Source organism: Dermacentor variabilis, chromosome 10 (assembly GCF_050947875.1).
Source record: "Dermacentor variabilis isolate Ectoservices chromosome 10, ASM5094787v1, whole genome shotgun sequence".
Classification (NCBI taxonomy): domain Eukaryota; kingdom Metazoa; phylum Arthropoda; class Arachnida; order Ixodida; family Ixodidae; genus Dermacentor; species Dermacentor variabilis.
In genome coordinates, this window is record NC_134577.1 from 91205425 (window position 1) to 91229469 (window position 24045).

The 24045-nt window shown below is 51.4% G+C and overlaps 1 protein-coding gene across 1 annotated transcript in view; it reads left to right on the forward strand.

Annotated features, from left to right (window-relative positions):
- Window positions 1-24045, forward strand: part of LOC142559656 (uncharacterized) — an 89591-nt gene that overhangs the window by 57733 nt on the left and 7813 nt on the right. The window contains exons 4-6 of the mRNA XM_075671226.1: window positions 1861-1955; window positions 12401-12486; window positions 15816-16041. Of these exons, the coding sequence (XP_075527341.1) occupies window positions 1861-1955; window positions 12401-12486; window positions 15816-16041 (407 nt within the window). The remainder of the gene's footprint in view (window positions 1-1860; window positions 1956-12400; window positions 12487-15815; window positions 16042-24045) is intronic.

Genomic DNA, 24045 nt, shown 5'->3' on the forward strand with positions numbered 1-24045 from the left:
TACGTCCTGGCGCGGTCGAGCTGCACGGATGGGCGGAAAGAAAGGGAGGGGCACAAGACAGGGACGATAGGGGGGGGGGGGGAGGAGCATTTTGCAGATAGCTGGATATACAGCACCGCTTTGCATTCCGGAAAGCATTACCAGGTGGACGAACGTGTTTTGTAAGGCGAAGAGTTTTGTGTGACGAAAGCAGGAAGAGGGCGACGATGGTATGACGGTAATGGCATGAGTTTACGCCGGCCGTTTCACGCGAGTCCTCCACATGCTGATTGTTGAATTACACATAGGTACTGGACTTGCATATGCTAGAGAAACATGCACTGTGACGTCATATGCGACTAAGCGTTACATAATAGTGCGTACAGGGCTCGGCGATTCAAACGCGATACTCGGAGCGCATGTCGGTTGCCTTCACTTTTTGCGCCACCGTTGGAGTCTGGTCTGATTCATTGTGGTATACGATGTAAGCGGAGCCTTTATGACCCACTGACACTGTATTTGGTCCCCCCCCCCCCCGACCCCGCGTTCACCGCTATACGCTCCTGGCATCGCATTAGCTGCTACACGTTAAAGACTCCCGAATGTGGGACGATCGCGAAGAGTGTGCCGCCTAACAACGTCGTGAATGAAGAATGCGAGAAACTGTCCCATGATGCCCACACCAAACGAGAGAAGCATGCGTGAATAATAAATAATAAACAAAAAAAGTGATCACGTGGCCTAGTGGTTAGTGCATCGGAATGCTTGGTTCGAAGTCAGAGATTGTACGCCGGTCATGCATTTATCTTTTTCGAAGAGGCTCGCAACGAGGCGAGACAGGAAGCTATCTGTCGCAAAGCGCCTGCAGTGAGGCAAAGAATGCGTCACATGAAGACTAAATTCCGAAAGTCATCGTCATGTCTTCGTCGTCGCAATGACAAAATACAATATCGATGTCCCAAGAAAAGGAGCAGTCACATACCTGGATCCAATCCGAAAGGTTTCTCTGTGAAAGCTCAAGCCCGGGATGATTGGAACACAACCTGTCTTGTGTTACGACTTTGCACCGCTGCCACCACTGTTACGACTTCGCACCGCTGCCACCACTATTACGACTTTGAGGTGGTCCCGTAGCGCTCGTCACCCGTTTCGTGACAGAGCGTTGGTAGCGAAGACTCCGAGTCAGGCGTCGGTGGGAATAAAGAAAGGGACTTTATACATTATATACAGGTCATTATACAGGACAAGATCAGATCGGCACTGGGGCCGAGAGCTCACAGCAAACGTGACTGTTCCGCACGGCGACGTCCGGCGAAAACGCGTGACACATCTCACTCCACTCGAGAGCAGCACTCTGCTCCCGGTGGGTCGGTGGATCCGGTTTTTCAGGCGGCGCATCGGGCCTTATAATGCCCCGAGAAACCATTGTCACTCAAACGGCCCAATACAAAGCCAGCACTCGACGGTCGTCCGAGAGGTCCAACCAGCGACCGCGCTGGCCCCACGGTTCAAAGTTGGCGGGCGCGGTGACCTCCAGGCAAAGGGAGGTACGGCGCCGGGCTGTCTGGCACTTGGTTGCACGTTTGGACATGTCGCTCGCCAATACTTCTCCGCAGAACACCGCTGCCTGACGGCTCAGCATCTTGACTTGTCAAGGGAGAATTAGGGCGCTGTGCCTTTCGGCGCAGCCCCGGGTTTGTCCAAAGGGCGCTCACAGGATAAATTCTGCATCTTCTAGATTAGGAATCCGGGCTGGTGGTAATGGCACAACACTTGTTAGCGTATTATTTTTGCTGCTTTCAAAGACATGTACATTACGTGTAATAACTATATCAATAAAGCTTGAGTGCAGGACTGATGACATATGCACTTATTTTTCAGCGTATAAATACTACCTTGGTCTTGCAACTACTGGGCATTCTATAGTCTCCCTGCATATCACAAATGAAGTAGGAGACGCGGGACCACCGTACTGGGTAAGTTTCGCCCTTTATTTGGCTTTGTAGCAGATCTCGCAGTTGCACAGTGATAGGACAAGAGTGGGTTTAAGTGCTTATGCCGCGTGTAATAAAGCAGTGCTAAAGAGAATTATGATTAAAGCTATGTTAGTAAATTACCTTTCTAAACATCATAAAACAGCGCAAAATTTAACCATCGGTGGTGGTGAAAAACTTTTATTGATGAGAAGGCCAAAAGTAAAAACAAATTAAAAAGCAGCGTTGTGGGCGGCCTTCAGGCTGCCGGTTGTGGCGTCCAGGCCATGCCTAGTCGCGACGTCCTCCGCCCAGTTCACCAGCCGGAGTTGGATATCCGGCTCGGTGCTGGACAAAGCAGCCTCCCACTGCCGCGGATTGCTTAGGCGCCCAGAGACAGGGGGCAAGTGTGCCGGGCAGGAGAATAGGACGTGAGCGTAATCGGCGCGGGAGCCGTCACATAAGCGGCAAGCCGGCGAGTGCGTCCCGGGGTGGAAGAGGGCAAGACGTGCGGGAGTAAGATAGGTATGGGCCTGAAGGTGGCGCCATAAGTGTTGGTGGGGCTGGGAAAGAGGTTGGTGCGGAGGGGGAAAGGTGAGACGAGAGAGGCGATAGTGCTGCGTGATATCGCGGTACGTGAGGAGCGCGGCGCGCGTATCCATTCCCGGCGGGGGCGGGCTTGCTCGGTCAGTCGAATCTCGAGCGATGGAATTGGCCGCCTCGTTACCAGGATGGGCCGCGTGAGCGGGCACCCAGATGATTTCGATGGGGCGAGAGGGAACGGTATCGGAACGCAAGATTCCGATGGCCGGGTGTGCCACCCGTCCAACCGCGTAGTTGTAGACCGCAGGTTTGGAGTCGCTGAAGATGTACTTCGCGAAGGTTTGCGTGATGGCAAGGGCAATAGCTGCCTCCTCGGCCTCGACAGAGTTAGAAGTGTAGACTGAGGCAGTAAGAGTGGGTCGTAGAGAATTGTCAGTGACGGCAAGGGCATGTGCTGGGTAGCGGCGGTACGGGGCAGCATTTACGTAAGCCACGGCGGCCTGCCGTTCGTACTGACGCCAGAACGCGGAGGCTCGCGCTGCTCTACGGCAGGGGTGGTGTTCGGGATGCGTGTTTTTAGGGAGGGGATTAACGGTTAGGAGGGGGAAGACATGGGAAGGGATGGACAGTGATGTGGGAAGAGGAATAAGAGGGGAGAGATTAAGGGTGGAGAGAAGTGCGCGACCCGGGTGGGTGCGGGAGAGACGGAGGAGCTGGGCCGTGCGATGGGCCTCTGTCAGCTCCGTCAGGGAGTTGTGGACGCCCATCGACAGTAACCTAGCCGTCGATGTAGATGTGGGAAGGGACAGGGCTGACTTATATGCGTGGCGAATGAGGCTGTTTACTTCGTCTTCCTCGGTACGAGAAAGGTAGAGATACGGAAGAGAATAAATGAAGCGGCTGAGAACAAAGGCCTGGATCAGGCGGCGGAGGTCGTGTTCGCGCATGCCGTGGTGGCGGTTTGCAATGCGGCGTATGAGGCGGACATTGTGGTGTACAGTGTTTGTGAGTCGAGTGATGAGGGTGGTGTGCCTGCCATTGGACTGAAGAAAGAGTCCGAGGATGCGGAGGTTAGGGACGAGAGGAATGGGTGTGCGGTCAAGGTAGACGGTGAGTGGAGAAGGCGACAGGGGGGCCATCCGCCCAGGCCGAAGGAGCAAAAGCTCCGATTTGGTCGGGGAGCAGCTCAACCCGATGGCCCGGGCGTGAGTTGCTACCGCGTCCACACCTGCCTGTAGAGCGGTCTCCATGTCGCCAAGATGCCGGTGATGACACAAGATGCCGGTGATGACATCACCCAGAGGGTGATGTCATCGGCGTAGAAAGCATGAGGCAGAGCTGGGATAGCTCGTAGAGCACGTGGCAGTGGAAAGAGGGTTATGTTGAACAGAAGAGGGGACAAGGCAGAGCATTGGAGGGTACCCTTGTTGCCAAGGGAGAAGGAAGGAGAAGAAAGTGGGCCATATGAGATTTCGGCTGTGCGGTGGGCGAGGAACGCGGTGACGTAAGCATGGACGCGGGGTCCTAAATGGAGGGAGGAGAGAGCGTCCAGAATGGCGGTGTGGTGTACATTGTCGAATACTTTAGTAAGGTCCAGCGCAAGGATAGCTCGAGTGCGTTTGTGGTGGGAGGGGTGTAGGACATCCTCGGAAAGTTGGAGCATGACATCCTGGGTGGACAGCTGGGGACGAAAACCGAACATGGAGTCCGGATAAAAGTCATGATCGTCCAGATAGGTCTGGAGGCGGGCCAGGATGACATGCTCGAACAGCTTGCCGAGACAGAAGGTGAGAGAGATGGGGCGGAGGTGTTCGAGGGCAATAGGTTTGCCGGGTTTGGGGATGAATGAGACACGTGCATGGGTCCAGGAGGATGGAAGAGTGCCCGCCTGCCAATGTGTATTGAGGAGATCAGTAAGGGCTTCGAGAGAGGGGGTGTCTAGGTTGCGGAGTACCTTGTTAGTGATGCGGTCCGCCCCCGGGGCCGAGGTGGTGCGGAGTGTGAGTAGCGCCGCACGAACCTCGCCCAAGGAGACGTCCGCCTCAAGGTCAGGGTTTGGGGAGCCGGAGTAGGTGGGAAGCGGAGTAGGTAGGTCGTTGCAGAGGTAGTGGTCCCGGAGGGCCGCCAGGAATTCAGTATCGGTGAGTGGGGAGGAATGAAGCAGATGGGAGATATCCTTGCGTTGGGAAGCTTTAGTGTGTGTAGGGTCTAGCAGCACCCTGAGAAGCGACCACGTGTCGCGGAGGCCCACGTTGCCTGCCATGCGGTCGCAGGTCTGGCCCCACTGTTGTCTAACAAGAGAGGCGCAGTGCTCCTCCATATCCAACGCGAGTCGGGCCACACGGAGGCACAGGCGGCGATTGTATTTCTGAGCCTGTCGCCGGCGGTGCACAGCGTGATAGGCCTCCCAAAGGTGCAGCAGACAGCTGTCTGCCGTAGTGGAGTGTGGTGCTGTAGGGAGTATGGATGTGGCAGTGTGGACGTCCGCCACAAGGGTCTCGGTCCAGGCAGAGAGATCGGTGATAGGAGCAGAGGAGGAAGTAGACAGACTAGTGGAGCGAAAGCGGTCCCAGTCGACTATCTGGGTCAGACGAGTAGAGGCGCGAGCAAGGGAGGTTAGTGGGAAAGTTGTACAGAGGACGTAGTGATCGCTACCGAGGAAGACCCCTGTATTAGTCCAGGTCGGATTGGCGACATTTTTGGCGAGGGTAAGGTCCGGATTGGTGTCTCGTTGAACACTAGATCCGATCCTGGTGGGGCAAGCGAAGTCATTAAGGACTGAAAGGCACTCGTTGTGGATGAAAGTCCAGAGTGAGTGGCCTTTGCGAGTGTTCTGGGAGTAGGCTCAGCTGGTATGTGGGGTATTGAAGTCGCCAAGAACGACCAGGGCATTGTGGCCAGCGCAGGAGAGCGCTCTGCGGAGGACGAGGAGGAGAGGAGCGGAATGGGCTTTGGGAGGACTGTACGCGTTGAGAACAAAGAGGCTTGTCTCAGTGCGACGGCGAGGAAGGATTTCAAGGAGGAGATGGGCACAGTCCGAAACGTCCAACTGGTGCTGCAGGGCAGCAAGGTTGCGCTGCACCAGTGTGGCAACGTTTGGGTGGACCCCAGAATAAGGATGGAAGGAGGTGTAGTCGCGCAGTTTCACGGGAGTTAGTGGTTCCTGGAGTGCTAGGACGGAGGGTGGGAGTGTCGGGAGGGGTGTTCTGGAGGTGGAGCTGCAGGGTGTTCCGCTTGCTGCGGAACCCCCGACAGTTCCACTGCCAGAAATTAAGGCGCGTGGGGTGTCTGGCCATGATGGATGGCAGATTCCCCCGACAGAGTTGGGGTAGGTGCCGGGGTGAGTAGGGCAGGGAGCGACAGGTGTGCTACAGTGGCCTCAGTCACGCTTTGGCGGGTCTCTAAGGCCGCGACCCTGGTGTCTAGGGCGGTAAGGTGGGATTCGATGGCGGCCACACGGGTGTCGATACTGGCGACGCGCTCCTTAAGTCGCGCAAAGCGTGCCATGACGCACTTCTCAAACGCCTCCAAGAAGGAGGTTGTTTGGCGAATCGCATCACGCTCGGGCGCGACGGGGTCGGAGGAAGGTGATCGGCGTTTGAGCGGGGGACTGCGGTTGGGAGAGGAGGCGCGCGATGATGCAGCCGAGGATGCCGTATTCATCGGCTCCACAGCTAGCGACGGCGGCTGTGGAGGTGCGGGAGCTGGGGAAGTAGGAGGAGGAGCGGGGGAGGACAGACGCACTAGCGCGGCCTGCAGCTGGCGCGACAGCTCCTTAATTTGGAGCTGCTGGGCAGCGATAGTGGCCTCGAGGGCCGCGGTTTGGGTGTGCGACGTGTGAGGCTGCGTGGTGGCGGGGGCGGTGGACGCCTCGGACCTAGGCAGAGGCGGGAAGGAGACGGAGCGGTGGCGGCTGGCAGACTGGGCACCACGGGAGACAGAGTGGCGGCGGGGGCGGGAAGGCCGGGAGGTCTTGAGGAGGGGCACGGTGGGTGGCGCTGGTGGGGGAGTCTGGTGCTTGGATGTGGCCGGGGGCGATGACGGGCCGCTCCACTCGAACCGGAGCCCGCACGGGCGCGAGCCCGTGACGTGGGCTCCCTTGCACAGCATGCAGCAGGGGACGCAGGTCGGGCGCTCGACTGGCTTGTGGGCCTGGCCGCAGCGGTGACAGAGGGCGGACTTGGGCTTGGTGCAGTCATCCACTCGGTGGCCAGGAACCCAGCAGTTCGTGCAGGCCTCGGCTCTCGGGCGGAACGGGTGGCAGCGGTAGACCCCGCAGTTGAAGACGATGGTGGAGGGAAGAGTAGAAGCGCCGACGAAGGTGATGAGGATGGACTGGGAGCGACCCATCTGGCGTGCGTCAGCGATGGCGTAGAGGGTGTTCATGTTCATTGACTGGAGGTCTTGGACGATCTCGTCCTGGGTTTGGGAGTCCACTGCGTTGTGTATGATGCCACGGAGGACGTTGTCGGGTGCGGCCATGTAGGCACGCAGGGGGTAAGATATGGCACCCAGGCGGAGTTCCGAGACCCGGAGGTAGAGGCGAGCGCGCGGCTCAGATGGGGTGCTGACAGTAAGGGAGTTGTACGGATTTATCCGTACACGGTCGGCGGTGCGTGCGGTGGCGTAGTCGATGGTCGCATGAGTGCAAAGGATTTGGAGCAGGGCTCCGTTAGTGGTTGTGCGGAGGTCAAGTCCTCCTCCCTGTCTGTAGGGGAGTCCTCCTCCCGGCCGGCGAGGTAGGGGAGCGCGACGAAGGAGAGTGGTAGTGCAGGCATACTTGGATGGTGTCGAGGCAGGCGGTGGCGAGACGATGGGCTGGTGGGCCGCGGCTGCACGGTGTGCTTTCACGGCACGGACCCAGCGTGAGTCAGCTTCAAGCTCGGCAGGGCTGATGGAGGTGTCTGCGACTTGATATTCCATGTCGGCGTGTGAGCTGTATCGACGTAGGCGGCGAAATCGGGCGGCGTCGACAGCGGGCGTCGCGCGGAACGCAGCTCCCGCATAGGGAGAGTCCACTTCAAAAAGACGGTCGGTGGGAAATGGCGAGAAGGCCGCTTCCCAAATGACTCCCGACGATAGCGGCCCGGGCAAGGGCGGTCGGTGAAGGTCGCGTCGTCTCGGTGGTTACGGAGCGCGCTGACGACACGTCCGTTCACTTCGGCTGTCTCGTTGTTCTTCCTAACCATCGGCGATGTTTGTCAAAGTGAGCAAATAACAACACTCACAGCTATTCGCTTTATTAAAGTAAGGATGTGCTTGAAGGCGCACATTTCTTGCAGTGAGGGTATTCGGGTAGCACTTATGCATAGAGCCGGTAACTAGCACATTTGTAGCAGTGGTATAGGTGGCTATACGTATAAGGCCAAACCCCGTGTGAGCGATTGAGCGCTTCACAGCGACGGCACCGAACGTCGAAACAGGCCTTGGCGCCACAAGATCACTCGTTCTTGTCCGACCATAGCTCCGTTCGAGAAATCTTGAATTCGTCGTCCGTCGCCCGAAAGTTCTGTGAGAGACGAGCGAATAGAACGAAGCCGCAGCAGGGTGTACTTCACTGACGTCCTACCGGTTGTCCCGTGAAACCATGCACGGAAGGAGCGAATGACCGCATTTCGATCACGCGCAAGAGAAAGAAAACCCATACTGCAAGAGATTCGGATTTATTTCACGTTTGCTCTGTGTACAGCAAAACAAAATCAACTTAAGTTGCTAGAGCATGCGTCACGCCATTCTCGGGTGCGCATTTGCTGCCGTCATACCGGCAACACTGGACAGCCGTCGCTCCAAGCAGTCGCTCCCGAGCGCTCTGAGATCGGCCGCGATCGCCGCCGATCTCAGAGGTGCACGTTCTGCCGTACTAGATGGTTCGTAGATCTAGTACGGCAGAACGTGCACCTCTGAGATCGGCGGCGATCGCGGCCGGCGGTATCGTTTTCGCCTTTGTATCGGATTGGCGGTGCATGTACGACTGCTACCGAACGTGAAAATGGGTGAAAAAGCCAAACAGAGGCAGTGATTTCAAAGGGTCCTTCCTACTGCGAAAGGAGGCGTCGCAGGTTCCACCCCCTTCCCCAAAGACAAAAAAAAATAACGCAAAAACGAAATACGGGTGGCGACGCCGAGTTCAAGACCTGGAACTAGCTTGCCGAGCCTGAATTTGACGGCGCCTGCTGGGGCCTTGTTAATGTTTTCGCGTTAAAGATGGACTACATTGCAATCTAAAAGAGCCAGATACTGAACGTGGCAAGAGTTGTTTTCTTTTCCCAGGCTTCCAAGTAGACAATATTTCCGAGTGTCTTTGTCCCCGTCCGGCGGCAATTTGCAGTCATAGAGACAAACTCACTAATTCGCAAGTTTATTAAGAAATATTCAGATACTTTGTTCACCGGCGGCATATTATCAGCTCGCTCACTGTGTCACTTCTCATCCCTACACACCCATTTAAATACATTTGTGAATTGAGGCGGAACCCTTATTGTAACTCACCTAGCTTAAATTCTACCAATAGGTTCTTGCATACATGCTTTGTCATTCCTGAGTGGGCGGGACTACCAGCAGTTCACATTGTAACCGTCCCTTTTTCCAGTCTGGTCTTAAATCGAGTAACTTTCTATGCGTTTCGGCCGTTTTTGTTGTCGGTGATCAATGGTCTATGGTCGGTGGTCGGACTTGGCAAGAAATACGTTCGCTTGCTCTCTGTTTATCTCGCTAGCTCGCTTCTATGTTCGTTCGTTCGTTTGTCCACGCTGTGATTTTACATTGACAATCTTTCTCGATGATTCCTTTGCCACACAGCCCGGGGGGGGGGGGTGTGAGATAGCTGGCGACGACCGACCCTGTCAGTGCCAGAAGCCGCCTATGTGGACGTGCAACAAATTTGAATATTTTGTTTTAGTCCTACTATGTCGCGATATACAAAAATAAACGTGCAGTATTGTTGTTTGATTAGCACGGCTACCACTACGGATAGAGGTAGTGTAAACGGTTAGGGCTTACACCACAACTAAAACCACGACAAAAACCAAACCAATCTATCTTTGGCAATAAAACAGAACAAAAAGAAAGAAAAAAGATTCTACAAACGAGCTGTCCAGCATTTAGAAAGGGCATGTGGTTTATTTATTGTTGAAAAGAAAAGGCAAGAAAGCTGTGACATTGGACTTACCGACAGGGTGAAGTCATCACACGGGACATTTACTCAAAAGTCGGGACTGTCTCGCTAAATTCTGGACAGTTTTACAACAATAGCGACAAGTGATATTCGCAACAACTTATAGCTCGTCACGAATCATTGTGTGACGCCGGTTACATTTATATTGAGTTATCTGTTATGGTGTTCAAAATGTTGGTAACGAACTCGCCGGCTTCTTCGCAACGTTAAATTTTTGCTGGAATAAAGGCGTGATGCTACCTCGAGTGAATCCTTACAGATAGCAAGCCTGGGGCCGGATTCGAAAAGTTTTGTTGCGTAAGCGCTTTTCATATTGGCCGACCGCCTTCACTAATAACAAAAACACCGCCAAAACTGGCTGCCTTCTCTTCACCATTCTGGTGCAAAAATCGTTTCTGCGAGTACAGTTCACTATAGTTCGCTAATTCCCGCGGGGCAGTCATTTGTAATAACAAAATAAATAGCCCAACAACAACAAAGAAAGAGAGAGATGGCGCTATCTTCATGGTCAGATATGGACCGAGGAAAACAGCCTACTAGCGCATTCGCAGACCGTCACGTTGAACAAGAGTAAGAAAAAACAGTTTCGTGTATTTTTTCGATACCACAGACAAATAACGAATTAAAAATGAAGTTTTCTTCGGTTGTAATATACATCCAACGTAATTGAGCACAGTAATGAAATGAGACATTATAAAAGCCAAATACTATGTGGCAAAACAGCCCCGGGCATAAGAAGTCTCGCACTCTAAAAAAATGCCGCTTTTCTTTTGCGTGCTGCTGGCATAGTCAGGTTCTCTCCGAGTCTGGTCTACTCAGGTTCTCCTTAACTCCACTGATATTGGATGTTCGTGTGCTACAGATATCGTGCTCCCTTGCTGAGCTTACAGTATGACTTAAACGATGTTTTGTTCCTTCGATTATTTTCAATGGGTAAGCATTCTTTGGCGAGTACTCCAGAAAAATCTGTCTGTCACACGAAAAGTGTAATGTCTTGTATCTGCACAAAAATGCGGAATTTGCGAAGTTAAGACATTTAATCGTTATAATAGTATAATTGTGCGTAGATGATTGGTAGCTCTATAAGTGATAAGGAACAATTGAAAGAAAATTGATTAGAGAGAATACCCATAGGGACACATAGGTCCAACGAAAATCCATGGGGATTGGGGTGGGCCAACTTGAAATTTGGGGGTGGGCAAACTGAAATTTGGGGTTCGCCCAACTTAATTTTGGCAGTGAGCCTACATGAAATTTGTACATACGCTTACGCATACTTATACAACTCCAGTGCAATTTCTGCAGACTTTTTTTGCCCTAGTTTCTGTCTTAGCTTTTCTTGTTGACACGTTTGTTCTCCTTTATCTTCACACTTCTTAATTCCTGGGGCTGACACATTTGTTCTTCCTTTAACTTTATGTCATAGTTGGCCCTTCGGTGGCCTAATTTTTCAGGCTTGTAATATTTAAAGCGACTGACAACTGGGCAGAATGTGTCATCAGACGTTGATGGAAATAAAATGACCAGGATTTACAGTGATAGAAAGCAGCACGCATATACAACTTAAACTTAGCCAAGAAAGTTTCAAAACCCAGTCAGTGGCGCGGCCTGGCAATGAAATCTTGGTATCCCGAACGTAGCATACAAAATTACTGCACGTAAGTCGGCTATTATTAGGTGCAGCACACTTATTAGCTAAAATAGCAGTTCGTATATTTATTACATGCCGATGTAACCAGCGCAACAGCGGACACGGGACACTAGTAAGGCGTCAAGTACAAGCGCAATCCTGGTCGCCTTGCTAGTGTCCCGCGTCCGCTCTTGCGCTGGTTACATCAGCATGGAATACCAACTAGCCCGGTCTCATATCTTGCTTCGTTTAATAATAAACGCATTCGCTTTATTCTGTTCGTGTTATGAAGTAAAAGAAAAAAAGTCCACGCCAAAGAGCGGCACACGCTTCCCACAATGCATGGCGGCGCACCTGCTCTTGTGTGCGCGCGAGTTTGCAAGTTCCCAGAATTGTGTGGTCTTCCTGTGAGAAGACCACAAAAGTGCCATCGGCTGGCTGTGATTAAATGGGCGTCAGCACGGTAATATAAGCACACGAGTGGTTACGGCAACACGCTGAACTGCGTATCACGTGTGTAATCGTCGTTTCGCTTTGGAGGATTTGGCTTGGCAAGAAAAAATTAAAAAAAAAACACACTCTTGGCTGGTTATTTACCAAGGCAGTTGGACAGAAAACCACGAAGACATGTAGCTATTATTTCAGAGATATTTTAACACTTGGGAAGACACGAATCGCAGGAGCATCGGCTTTACAAACAAAATAATGCTTTCTCAGAGCTAAGACCCCGCTTGTTGTCGGCCTCCCACCAATTACGGCTTACAATTGCTATCGTGCTCACCTATCACTGTTTTCAGCATGCTTCCTGCGAACGAAGACATCCTTTCTGAAGATTGAAAAAAAGTCTACTAGAAATTTTTCTATGGTGTTTTCCGCTTTACCACTTCAAGATTATACACTCCGACCGGTAAGCTTTCTATTGCACTAAAAAAAGAAAAACGGGTACCACGAAAACTTGTTGTCAGTCCCTTTAATAAACAACAATCTTACCGCAAGTGCGGAGTCCGAAACTAACCAGTGAAGGAGGAAAGAAAATATTAATAAAGCATCATTTCTTTTCACAGCACTCTTATACAGTAGAGATGTTCCTTTTTCTTTCAGGGCAGTGACTCATTTGCCAAACTTGTTTTCCCAGTAAACACAGTTGGCGTCTACACAGTGTACGTGAAAGACGGCAACCCGGTCGAGTGAGTATACAACCTAAGACGCAGACGCGGTTGCCCCGAGTCGATTACTGCGCTAAGCAGCTCCCCCCCCCCCCCCTTCCTTTGACTTACACTCTTGAAGAAAGCCACTCGCAATGTTCACTACCTTGGTCTAACTGCACTTGATAGAATCGGTAATAATACTGAGTAAACAAGGTATTCACTTTCACTAACGGTTCTCAGCTACCAATTCCAATCAGTCCCGCCGGATACAGCGTTTCTAGCCTATAGCTCATTTACAGGACCTACTATAGACTGCGCTAGATGCGACGAAGGCGTCTCTGAACGCTGGCATGATGACGAAGGCCATCAGCGGTCTTATATATGTGTCCGTAGGCGCCGACTACGGGTGGGCTTCGGGGCCTGAGCCCCCTCCGGAGTTTTCCGGGGGGGGGGGGTGCTCAGCCCCCCTCCTCCGGCGATGCCAAAGCCTACCCCCTCCCTCCCCCCACCACCTAACGTGTAATTGCCAGAGTTTTGTCACCCACGGCATTTGCGGTTTATTTTGTTTATTTTGACTTGCCTCGACCTTCTCATTTAAAATTTTATTGTGGCTAATAGTTTACTGCATCATCGTTGGCTCGGAGGTGCACGGATTTTAATTCATACTTTGCTTTTCTTCTGCACATCCTGATAGGAGATCAAGCGCAATAGAAGAACCAGCGGCGGCTGCCTTATCCGTATTTTCTCACATCAGCATTGTTTTAAATTTCCACGGCAAACACAATGCACATACATAATATATTTAAATATATACACACGACGAAGCTTATTATATATTTAAATAGAAGGAGGTAGCCAATTGAAAATGATTTCTAAAGGTATGCATTGCTTATGCCTGGACGATGAGTACATTGCTGTATGTTCACCTCGCTTCAAAAGGCTTCGCATGTTTTTCTGACCGTGAAAAGAACCTGTAGACTTTAGTGACCCCTTCGACTGAGTCTTTCATCAAGGACGTGTGAAATGCACGTGAATGATATGTGTCTCAGTATTGCTTCTCTTTCCATTAAGCAATGCTAATAACTCATGAAAAAAAAAACACTTCCAATAATTTACAAGACTTTTTAGGGATGGAAGCATCGTCACTTGCATGCAGAGGTCATAAATATATACAGGGTGTCCAAGTTGACTATCATGCACTTAATTTAAAAAAGAAGAGCAATTTCGTTACCCGAAGTAAACTTAGTGCATATTGTTCCCAGTACAGTAGAGTAGCTGCAAGTAATTTTTTCATTACTGAGATTTATTTAGTCATATCATAAGAAGCCAACAAACGCTGACACCAAGGATAACATAGAAGAAATTGCTCGTGCTTAATAGATGAGATAAAGGAACGATAAATTAATGGAAATGAAAGTGGATGAAAAAACAACTAGCCGCAGGTGGGGAACGATCCCACAACCTTCACATTACGCGCGCGATGCTCTACCGATTGAGCTATCAGAGCGCCGTCTCCCCATCTTCTATACGATAGGAAACATAAATACCCAAGAAAGTGGATGGGGAAACGGCGTCACGGTAGTATGGCAGTATGGTATGGTCACGGTATGGTAGTATGGATATCAGACATGAGCGCATTGTTCAGGCCCCAGTACATGAATACTTCATTGAAAGTGTGTTATATATCCGCGAATTTTTCTGTGCACAGAGTGACCCTCCTGATTGGCTAAGTGCTCTAAACAAAGTGACTAGCCTACATCGTTCTTATCACACCACACTGATCCGGCGTTGACTAGTTGTTTTTTATGGCCATGTAATATTCACATTGTATTTTCTTTTGCCAAGCCGGTAATAAAAAAAAAAAGTCACGGTAGCTCAATTGGTAGAGCATCGCACGGGAAATGCGACGGTTGCGAGATCGTTCCCCACATGCGGCAAGTTGTTTTTTCATCCACTTCGATTTGCATTAATTTATCGTTCCTTTATTTCATTTATTAAGCACGAGTAATTTCCCCGATGTTGTTCTTTTTGTCAGTGTTTGTTGACTTTTTATGATATGACTAATAAATATCTGGCCTCTTGGTTAACCCCTTTTCTTCTCGTGAGATTTATTTAGGTAACTGTAATTAATTTTCTAACTCAAGATGCAATATACTTATTATCAAAATGTCAGTGAGTCGCCCCGTCCGCCTGCGTTTTACCGGAATACCGGACAAGCTAAAGCTCTCTAATAGAGACTTTTAGCCTGTCCGCTATTTTGGTAAACGGGAGTGGTTTGGGCGGATTGCCGGATTTGCGGGGGCGCAAACGTGAGCGGCCAGAGCGGTGCAGCCGCCTGGTAGCGTAGAGTTCAACCAGACAAACACAGAGCTAAAACTGCAGTAACCCACTATATCCTGCTTCGATACTCGTGCAAATTTTTGGCAGCAGCGTAATTGTGAACACGATTACGCCACTGTCAAAAATTTATACCAGCAGCTAAGCAGAATGTAGTAATTAGCTTTGTGCTTGTGTGGTTGAGCTTTGCAGCACGAACTGGCGCCACAAGTCTGGCCGCTCACGTTTACGCCCCCGCTAAACCGGCAAACCACCCGCGCTTGCCGGAATACCGGACGCACAAAAAGTCTCTATTAGAGAGAATTTGTGTTGAACTCTACGCCACCAGGCTGCTGCACCCCTCTGGCCGCTCACGTTTACACCCCCGCAAATCCGGCAATCCGCAAATCCGGCAATCCGCTCCCGTTTGCCGGATAGCGGACAGGCTAAAAGTCTAACGCGGAGTCCACTGCTGCGCCGTGCGTTTCACAACCAGATCGTGGTTGTGGCACGTAAAAGCCCAAATTTTTTTAAAGCAAACAACTTTCTTTTGGCTCCTCAGGCCGTTTTCCTGGTCGGAGGGTGGCAGTCGGTCTTTCACCGTCGATACGAAGGCGCCTACGCAAAGAACGCGCACGCAAACGAATTGCGAGGTGCGTTCATCGGCCGAAGGCCGGCCATGACAGCAGCTCCTTGAGGCGCGTGTTCTACCCGCTTGTACTGTACCGCCATAGATGTGCTAGGTTAGCTGGTTGACGGCTCTCTTCTCCGCGGAATGACCCAACAAAACAAGAAACGCTGCCTAAATATCCTCCCCGTAACACATTGAAATATGCGCCGTGAAACGCACTGTTCCATTAATCAAGCGAGTAGCCTTCTTGAAGAGTTCTGCTGTTTGCTTACATCGACAATCGTCGACGGCTTTTGTTCAAAAAAAAAAAAAACAAAGAAACAAAAATCTCAATATGTCGAGTGCGTGAGGAAGACAGTCGAGTAGCTGGGCGTATATTTAATATTTAACCCACCCTATACGCTCGTCTGTTTTAATACAGCGTGTACCTTCAATTGGAGGACGGGAGCGGCTCAGCGAAAGTATACTTCACCAATAAAGTCGCGCAGGGCCAAGAACTTTGCTTCGTCGTGACCTTGTCATCCAGGCAGCTCATGATCTCCAACGACTTCGACTTTAGGAAACCGGTCACCTTCGTTGGAATGTCGGCGCCCTACTACGTCGCTGTACACTTCCCCGCTGAGCTCGTCCTAAAAAAACTCGAAGTGGTAAGTGTTGTTCTCAGTTGCCTACGTTTCAAAGCGAAGCATTCTTTTTGCAAACGTTCCCGGACATTTGCTGGCCATGGCATGCTTTGCACACAAAATAATAATAATCATAATCATTGTTGCTTGTCACCAACCAGCAAACATAAATATAAAAGACAAATAAAAAATTGTATCGCAGAACCTAATACTCGTACAACGTCAAAAAAAATTAGGACGCAGGACCAGGATGCGGGAAACAAAAGCCATCTCCGTATTCAGAGACCACAAGAGCCGACGCGCCAACTTCGTCTTCCTTCAAAGCCGGCGTAGTCGCTGCTCGTGTCCCACAGTTCGTTTTCTTCTGTTATCTTGTTAGCCTTTACTCGTGACATTAGCATATCTTCCTATAAACCATTGTCCCGATGCGTTATCCTCACGGCAACAGGACCGGGACACACTTTCGCCGCAGTGAATTCACTCGGAAAAATAGGACTTCATCCGGACCACGTGCACAGCTTCCGGTAGATGCCGTCGACGCCTTGAGCAATGCGGACTATCGGGAGCAACCTCATTGTTCACATCAGTGAGCCGCCGAAGAACTTCATACGGCCCGAAGTAGCGCCTTAACAGTTTCTCCGAAAGGTCGCGACGACAAATGGGAGTCCAAACCGAAACTCTCTCTCCGTGCTCGTAGGGGACTGGTCAATGACGAAGATTATAGCGTCTCCAGTCGTAACCCTGCCGCCTATGAATACGTATGCGAGCAAGTTGTCGCGATTATTCAGCAGGCTGAGTGAAGTCTTCAGCATCCGTTTCGATGCCTTTACAATCCTGTGGCAGCGTCGCATCTAGCATAGTTGTGACTTCACGACCATGTGGGAGACGGAACGGTGTCATTCGTGTTGTCTCGTGCTGAGCTGTGTTGTATGCGAAGGTGACACACGGGAAGATTTCATCCCAGTTCTTGTGCTCCACATCCACATACATGGAGAGCATATCCGCCAGCGTCTCATTCAGGCGTTCTAGCTGTCAGTCCATTGGTTTGCGAATGGTACGCCGTTGTTCGCGGGTGAGCTATTCCACTAAGTATTAATAATATGTCCAATAGCTCGGCTGTAAATGCACTTCCCCTGTCATTTAATACTACTGCTGGAGCGCCGTGCTACAACATTCTCTATAAAAAAAATCGGGCTGCTTCGCTTGCCGTGTTCCACTCCAGAGCCTTGGTTTGAGCTTAGCGAGTAAGGTAGTCTGTGGCTACGATAGCCTATCTGTGACCCGCAGCAGAAGTTGGGAATTGGCCTAGAAGATCCATTCCGACTTGAGCAAATGGAGTTTCGGGCACTTCAACAGGATGGAGGAAGACTGCTGGTTTGACTGTCGACACTTTTCGCCGCTGGCATTCAAGTCGTGTCCTGACGTATTGCTGAACGGTCGCCGTGAGTCTTGGCCAATAGTATTTTTACCCCACCCTACACAGCGCTCGTGTGTAGCCCAAATGACCAGATTTTGCTTCATCACGGCATACCTGTAATACTTCACTCCTAAGAGGTGTTTGGACGACGAGTAAGTAGGTGTTTCCGTTCGGAGAGAAGTTCGCCTTATACAGGACGTCGTTACGCAAGCGAAATGATGGTAGTCCTCTTGCAAAAGGCTTTGGGAGAACGGAAGCGCAACCCTCCAAGAAACTAGTAATGGGTTGCAAGTGCGGGCCGTCGCGTTGCTGCTGGGCGATTGTAGCAGTGGGCAGGAGTGCCCACGGCTGGAACTGGCTGTGGGTTTGGACTGGAAGTGCCGTTCCGCAGAGGAGTCCCGAGCATCAGGTGTTGAAGTCCAGCACCTCTACCAGTGTCACGACGTCAAAAAAAAACAAGAAAAAAAACAAGACGCAGGACCAGGATGCGAGAAACAAATACCAGCTCTGCATTCAGAGACCACAAGAGCCGACGCGCCAACTTCGTCTTCGTTCAAAGAAAACGTGGTCACTGCCTAGTGAGTGAGTGAGACAACTTTGTTTGGTCCACTACAGACGTAAGCAAACTCCACGTCACCTGGCTAGGCCCACTCGGGGACCATCAGGTGAAACCTGACGGCCCTCTCACGAGCCCTCTGGACTGCCAGGATTTGAGAGGTCTGATCCTGGGCCCTAATTAGCTTCACCATTTCCTCTTGGGTGAAAGGGGGGCCGGCAGAGGCGCAGCCCCAAAGGACATGTTTGAAGTCCGCATAATCACCACACAGTCCGGGCTTGGGAACCGTTCGGGGTACATTGTGTGCAGCGCCGCGGGGCTCCGGTAAGTGCTTGTTTGCAGAAGTCTGAGAGTGACTGCCTGGGCCCTGCACAGCAAGGAGTGCGGCAAAGGTAGGAGTCTTCTTGACAGATAATTATATTTGCAGATTTCGTTGTACGAGCAGAGAGGCTCGGGTCGCCCAGGAGAGGACGCGTTACCCAGCGCACGGTCAGTCAAACCTCGTGCAGCCGAGTGCGCCTCCTCGTTGGGGTTGATCGAGGCACCCTCAATGGTTCCAAGGTGCGCAGGGAACCAGGCCAAAGAGTGATGTTTCATGTCTTTGGCACTTTGGATGATACGTAGGGCCTGGGGAGCCACCATTCCCATCTGAAAGGCTCTGACAGCGGCCTTGGAATCTGAATAAATCGTGTCATGTACACTGTCCGTCAATGCAAGAGCAATAGCAACCTGCTCTGCAACGCTGGAATTAGAAGTGCGGATGGCAGCGCAGCTAAGGATCTTAGAATCACAGTCGATGACCACTGAGGAGAAGGCCTCTTCTTGAACGTACGAAGCAGCGTCTACGAAGCATGTTCAGTCAAGCGGGCACTGGCGAGCAGAGCTTTACCTCTGGCTCGTCTTCGTCCTTCGTTGTAGGTGGGATGCATATTTCGTGGCATCCGCTGTATGTAAATCTTGGATCGTACGTCGCTGGGCAGCTTCACAGCGTCGAGACTGACGACCGTGGGGTTACGTCCCAGCTTGCAAAGTATGGCTCGGTCCGCTGGGGTACCGGAGAGTCTGACAAACTGGGAAAATTCTTAGGCTTCAACGATTTCTTCAAACGTGTTGTGAATTCCCAAATTGAGGAGGTCTTTTGTGTGCGTTCGGATGGGAAGGCCGAGGTCAAGCTTGAAGACTCATCTGATTAGGGCATTGATCATGTTGCGCTCCGATACGAGCCAGTTGTGCATAGCCCCTGAATAAGCGAAGTGGCATAGCACGAAGGCGTGGATAATCCGGATCAGATTGTCTTCCCTGATTCCGCGGTACCTGTCGGATCAGGCCGAGGGTGCTTTCGGTCTTGGAACAAATACGCTTGAGGGCGGCTCCATTGGCCCCGTTCGACTCGATAAACATTCCTAGGACCCTGATAGTGTCTACCCGCGGTACTGGGGAGCCATTACCGGTGAATAATGTAATGTGGCTCTCTGTTGCTGGCTTCCAAAACCGGCGTGAACCGCCTCTGGGCCTCTTCTTGTAGAGCAAGAGCTCTGATTTAGCGGGAGAGCACCTTAGCCCGGTGGGGATAAGACACCGCTCCGTCACATCTATGGCCTCTTGCAAAGCACTCGCGACCTGACCCTCACATCCACGGGAGCACCAGATGGTGATGTCATAAGCGTAGATCGTGTGGTTAATGTTCGGGATTTTGTTCAAGGCCCTCGACAGGTTGATCAGGGAGACGTTGAACAGCGTCGGGGAGATCACCGCCCCCTAAGGTGTTCCCTTTGGCCCAAGCTAGATTTCGTGGGTCAAAAACTCGTCAATCTTGAGTCTAGTGGACCTTGAGGAAAGGAAGGAGCACACGAAATTTTACGCCCGTTTGCCGACGTTACACTCTGTCAGGCTCTTGAGAATAAAGGCGTGCGATATGTTGTCAAAAGCCTTTTCCAGATCCAAGCCGAGAATTGCCTTAGTGTCGGCGGAGGTAGAGTCAATGATCTGGTGCTTGACCAGTCTCATGGCGTCCTGAGTCGAAAGCCCCGACCGAAAGCCAATCATGTTGTGTGTATAGCATTCGTTAGACTCGAGATGGTCAATGAGGCGGTTAAGCATGGCGTGCTCGGCCATCTTCCCAATACACGACGTCAGGGAGCTGGGCCTTAGATTGTCTATGCTCGGCGCCTTACCTGGCTTCGGTATGAGTACTGTGTAGGCTGTACTGTGTGTCACTGCCTAGTGTCACTCAATTCGTTTTCTTCCCTTCTATGGCTTGCCTTTAGTCGTGAATTTATAAGAAGTAGATATGCAGTATGTATACGTCAGTCCGGCTGGACTGGCCACGCCGTTTAAAATTCCCTGAGCGTTGTCAGAGGGTCTGCACTGGATAGTCACTCGGGAGCGCAATCTTTCAATGTACTTATAAAAATAAAAGAAAAATGTCAGCCGCAACTTTACCTGAGCACTGCGTAATGCGAAGCGTTGTTGTTTGGTAGTTGAAGGGCACTCACGAAGCCCTCACGAATTTCCTGAAGCGAAATATGCACCGCAGGTTGTGAAGATGAAATGTTTATATACAGGGTGTCCCACATAACTTGAACGAAGTATTTGAAAATAAAAGGCGCGTTGAAAGCGAATTGAGCCGAACGCATACTATTCGCCATAGCTTACAGAAACTCAACCTTTTGTTTTCCCCATAATTCACTGATTAATTAAGTTTGATTACCCAACTTAATTATTGGCGGAGAACCCCAAGTATGGTACGAATATTTGTAGGGCTCCTTCAGACACCACCGATCGAGTCGTTTCCTTTACGACACGTGCCACTTAGTCCTTTTTTCTGGCTTGCAAAGAAGGCCCGCGAAATATGAAAAAAAAGCCACGTGACGGACCATTTGCGCAGTAGTATCGTGCCGCTCTCAAGCATGCGTTCGGTGAACAAGGTCGGCTGCATCCTGACTGGCGACGAGGAAGCCGCAGGGCGTTCTTTATCTCATAGGCAGCGCTCAGCCAGCAGCATGCATTTCGCCGTCATCCAACGAGAGCCGACCTTGTTCTCCGAGCGCACGGTTGAGAGAAGCACGATACAACTGTGCAAGCGCTCCGCCACGTGGCTTTTTGCATATTCGCGGGCTTTCTTTGCAACGTGGGAAAAAGGACTACGTGATGCGTATCGTAAAGGGAACAGCTCGATATGTGGTTTCTTAAGGTGCTGTACAGTTCTGCATACCAAAATTGGGGTCCACAGCCAATAATTAAAAAAAGTTGGGTGATTAAACTTAATTAATTACTGATTTATGGGGAAAACAAAGTGTTGTCTGGGTTACTACAGGCTATTGCGAATAGTGTGCGTTCGGCTCAATTCGCTTCCAACGCGCCTTTCATTTTTAAATTCTTGGCTCAAATTATGTGCGACACCCTGTATATAAACATTGCATTGTTATACATGCAGCGAAGTCTAGCCATGTAGCGCGCGATGCCGGCATAAAGAGTGGCAGGAGAGGCACGAGCTCTGCGTTCGTCAGAAAGTAAAGATCAGACTCAAGGGTTAGCCTTGCAAGAGTGTCGTGTCTTAGGTCTCCCCGGTTCTCGCGACACTGGTGACCTCGGACCATGAACACAGCCGGACCTTCGACGGCGCCTTGACAGCTCAGCTACACATCGCTGCTCCTATTTCTATCCTTGTGGCGCACTACCGTGTCAAGGTGCAACCGTCCAGCCACCAGCATCTTGACATCTGGTTCCTTCAGGTGGAGGCCAGCTTCCAAGCTGAGCACGTAACCTCTCAGCAGGCCCGCTACGCCCACGTACCAGCGGCCCTACCTGGTGACGTCGCCATCTAGGTGTGTGATCTCATGGCCGCACTTCACTTTCCGGCGCCCTACGACACCCCCAAGGCTGCTATCCTGGAGCGCACGGTCCTTTACGAGAGACGCCTCCTGCAAGAGCTCCTATCCACCGCGCAGCTCGGTGATTGTCAGCCATCCCAGCTCCTTCGACATATGCAGCATCTACTTATAGGCCTCCACCTTCTATGGGGTATTCCTCAAGCACCTGTTCCTCCAGCGCCTCCCAGTTCCCGTCCAAATGGTGCTACTAGGCGCACCGGACCGCAGCCTTTCCGCTCTGGCGTCCTCGGACGACAAACTTTTTTGAGGTATCATCTCCAAACCGCGTTGCTTTCCAAGTGACCGTGGCCGAAACCGACAACGCCAGGATTCGTCCGCCTACTTCGCGATCGTTCACAAACCAGCATACCACGGCCGTTTCTTCGGCCCTTCACAAGGATATCCGACACCTCTCGTCGCTACTGCACTTAACGGTATGCCCACCAACTCGCGTGCTCGCCGTACGTTTCCCTCGCGGTCACCCTCGCCGGCTCCGCCGCTCCTCTGACCAGCTCCCATCCCTATGCTGGTATCGTCGACTTTTTGCCATTTCAGCACGTCGGTGCACTCGACTTCGTTCCTGGACGAGAAACGATCTCCGGGAGCATTAGCGGCGACAAGCGACCTCTGGGAAAACTCCAGCCGCCTTTTCTTCTTCCCTAACTCTGTCAATGGACTGTGATTTCCCGTTGACACAGCTTATGAGAGAGAGAGAAAAAAAACTTTATTTTGATGGGGCACGGAGAGGGGCGGATCCCTGCTATTGGTGGAGCCTTCAGTCAAAGGCCCTAGCGGCGGTGGCAGCACTCACGGCTCTGGCGATCAGCTTTCTCTGATACTCCGATGCCGAGTTGGCCAGCACCATCTCCCACTGCTCGTACGTTGCGTTTCGGTTGGGGGAAGGCAAACGTTGGACAACCATTCTGCAATTACGTTGCAAATCGCTAACTCTCAACTCGGCCTCCGTAGAACTTTTTGGTGGCTATTCCTTGTTTCTTCTGTTAGCCGTCATATACTACGTGCCGACTTTATCTCATTTCGGTCCCCATTGACATGGCCAAGAAGAGGATCCTAGATTCCACTGCCGGAATTAGCGTAGCTGGCAAGCCTTCTCCGGTAGTTCCGTTAGCGGTGCAACGCGCGGTACCGGAGCCGCTTGCTGCTCCCCATTGCGAACATTCGTATTGAAGTGCGTCGCCCGACTGGGCTAAACCAGTGCTTCACAGTGATTAGCATCATAAAATCACCAAAGGCCCGCCATGCCACGCATCGATCGCCACGTCGCCTTGTGCCAGAGAAGCTACGCATCGTCAGGAACGAGTTCCAGCATATGTTATAAATCGGTATTGGTCGTCCCTCCTGAAGCTCGTGGTCCTTGCCCCTTCAGATGGTGCCCCGAAAAACCAGTGACTGGCGCCCTTGCGGTGATTATCGCGCACTAAACGCTGCTGCAATTCCTGATCGATAACCTTTTACCAAACATTCAGGACTTCACTGCCGGTCTCCGTGGTGCCCAGATTTTGGCCAAGTTCGGCCTAGCCAAAGCCTACCGTCAAATTCGTATGGCTCCAAAGGACATTGCAAAAATAGCGATCACGACGCTGTTTGGCCTCTTTAAGTTCCCGCGGATGCCTTTCGACCTGACGAATGCCGCGCAGACGTTTCAGAGTTTCACTGATGATGTAGTTCGCAGACTGCGTTCGTTTTCGCCAACGTCGATGAAATGGCCATGGCCAGTATCTCATTAGAGACACAGGTTGAGCACCCTACGGCTTCTTTTCTATCGCCTTCAGTCTCACGGCCTTGTCATCAACGTCGCTAAGTGCGACTTTGGTTGTTGTTCTTTCGAGGTCCTCGGCTATCTCCTGAACGACGAACGCATCACACTTCATTCCAAATTCGAGGCCACCGCCAACTTTCTTCGCCCCACTTCAATGCGGCAGTTACGGCGCTTCCTCGGTTTGGTGAACGTTTACGGACATTTTATTCCGTATTGCGCTTCAACAATCAAACTTTTCGAAAGTCTTTTCAACATCTTCCAGCCCACATTACCGTTACTGTGGTCTTAGCCGCCAGACGAAGCCTTCGCGGAGATTAAAACGCTATTGGCGAATGCAATTTTTCTTCTAAACTAAGCACACAAGGCCCCCACTGACCTCATGATGGATGCTTCCAGCACTACC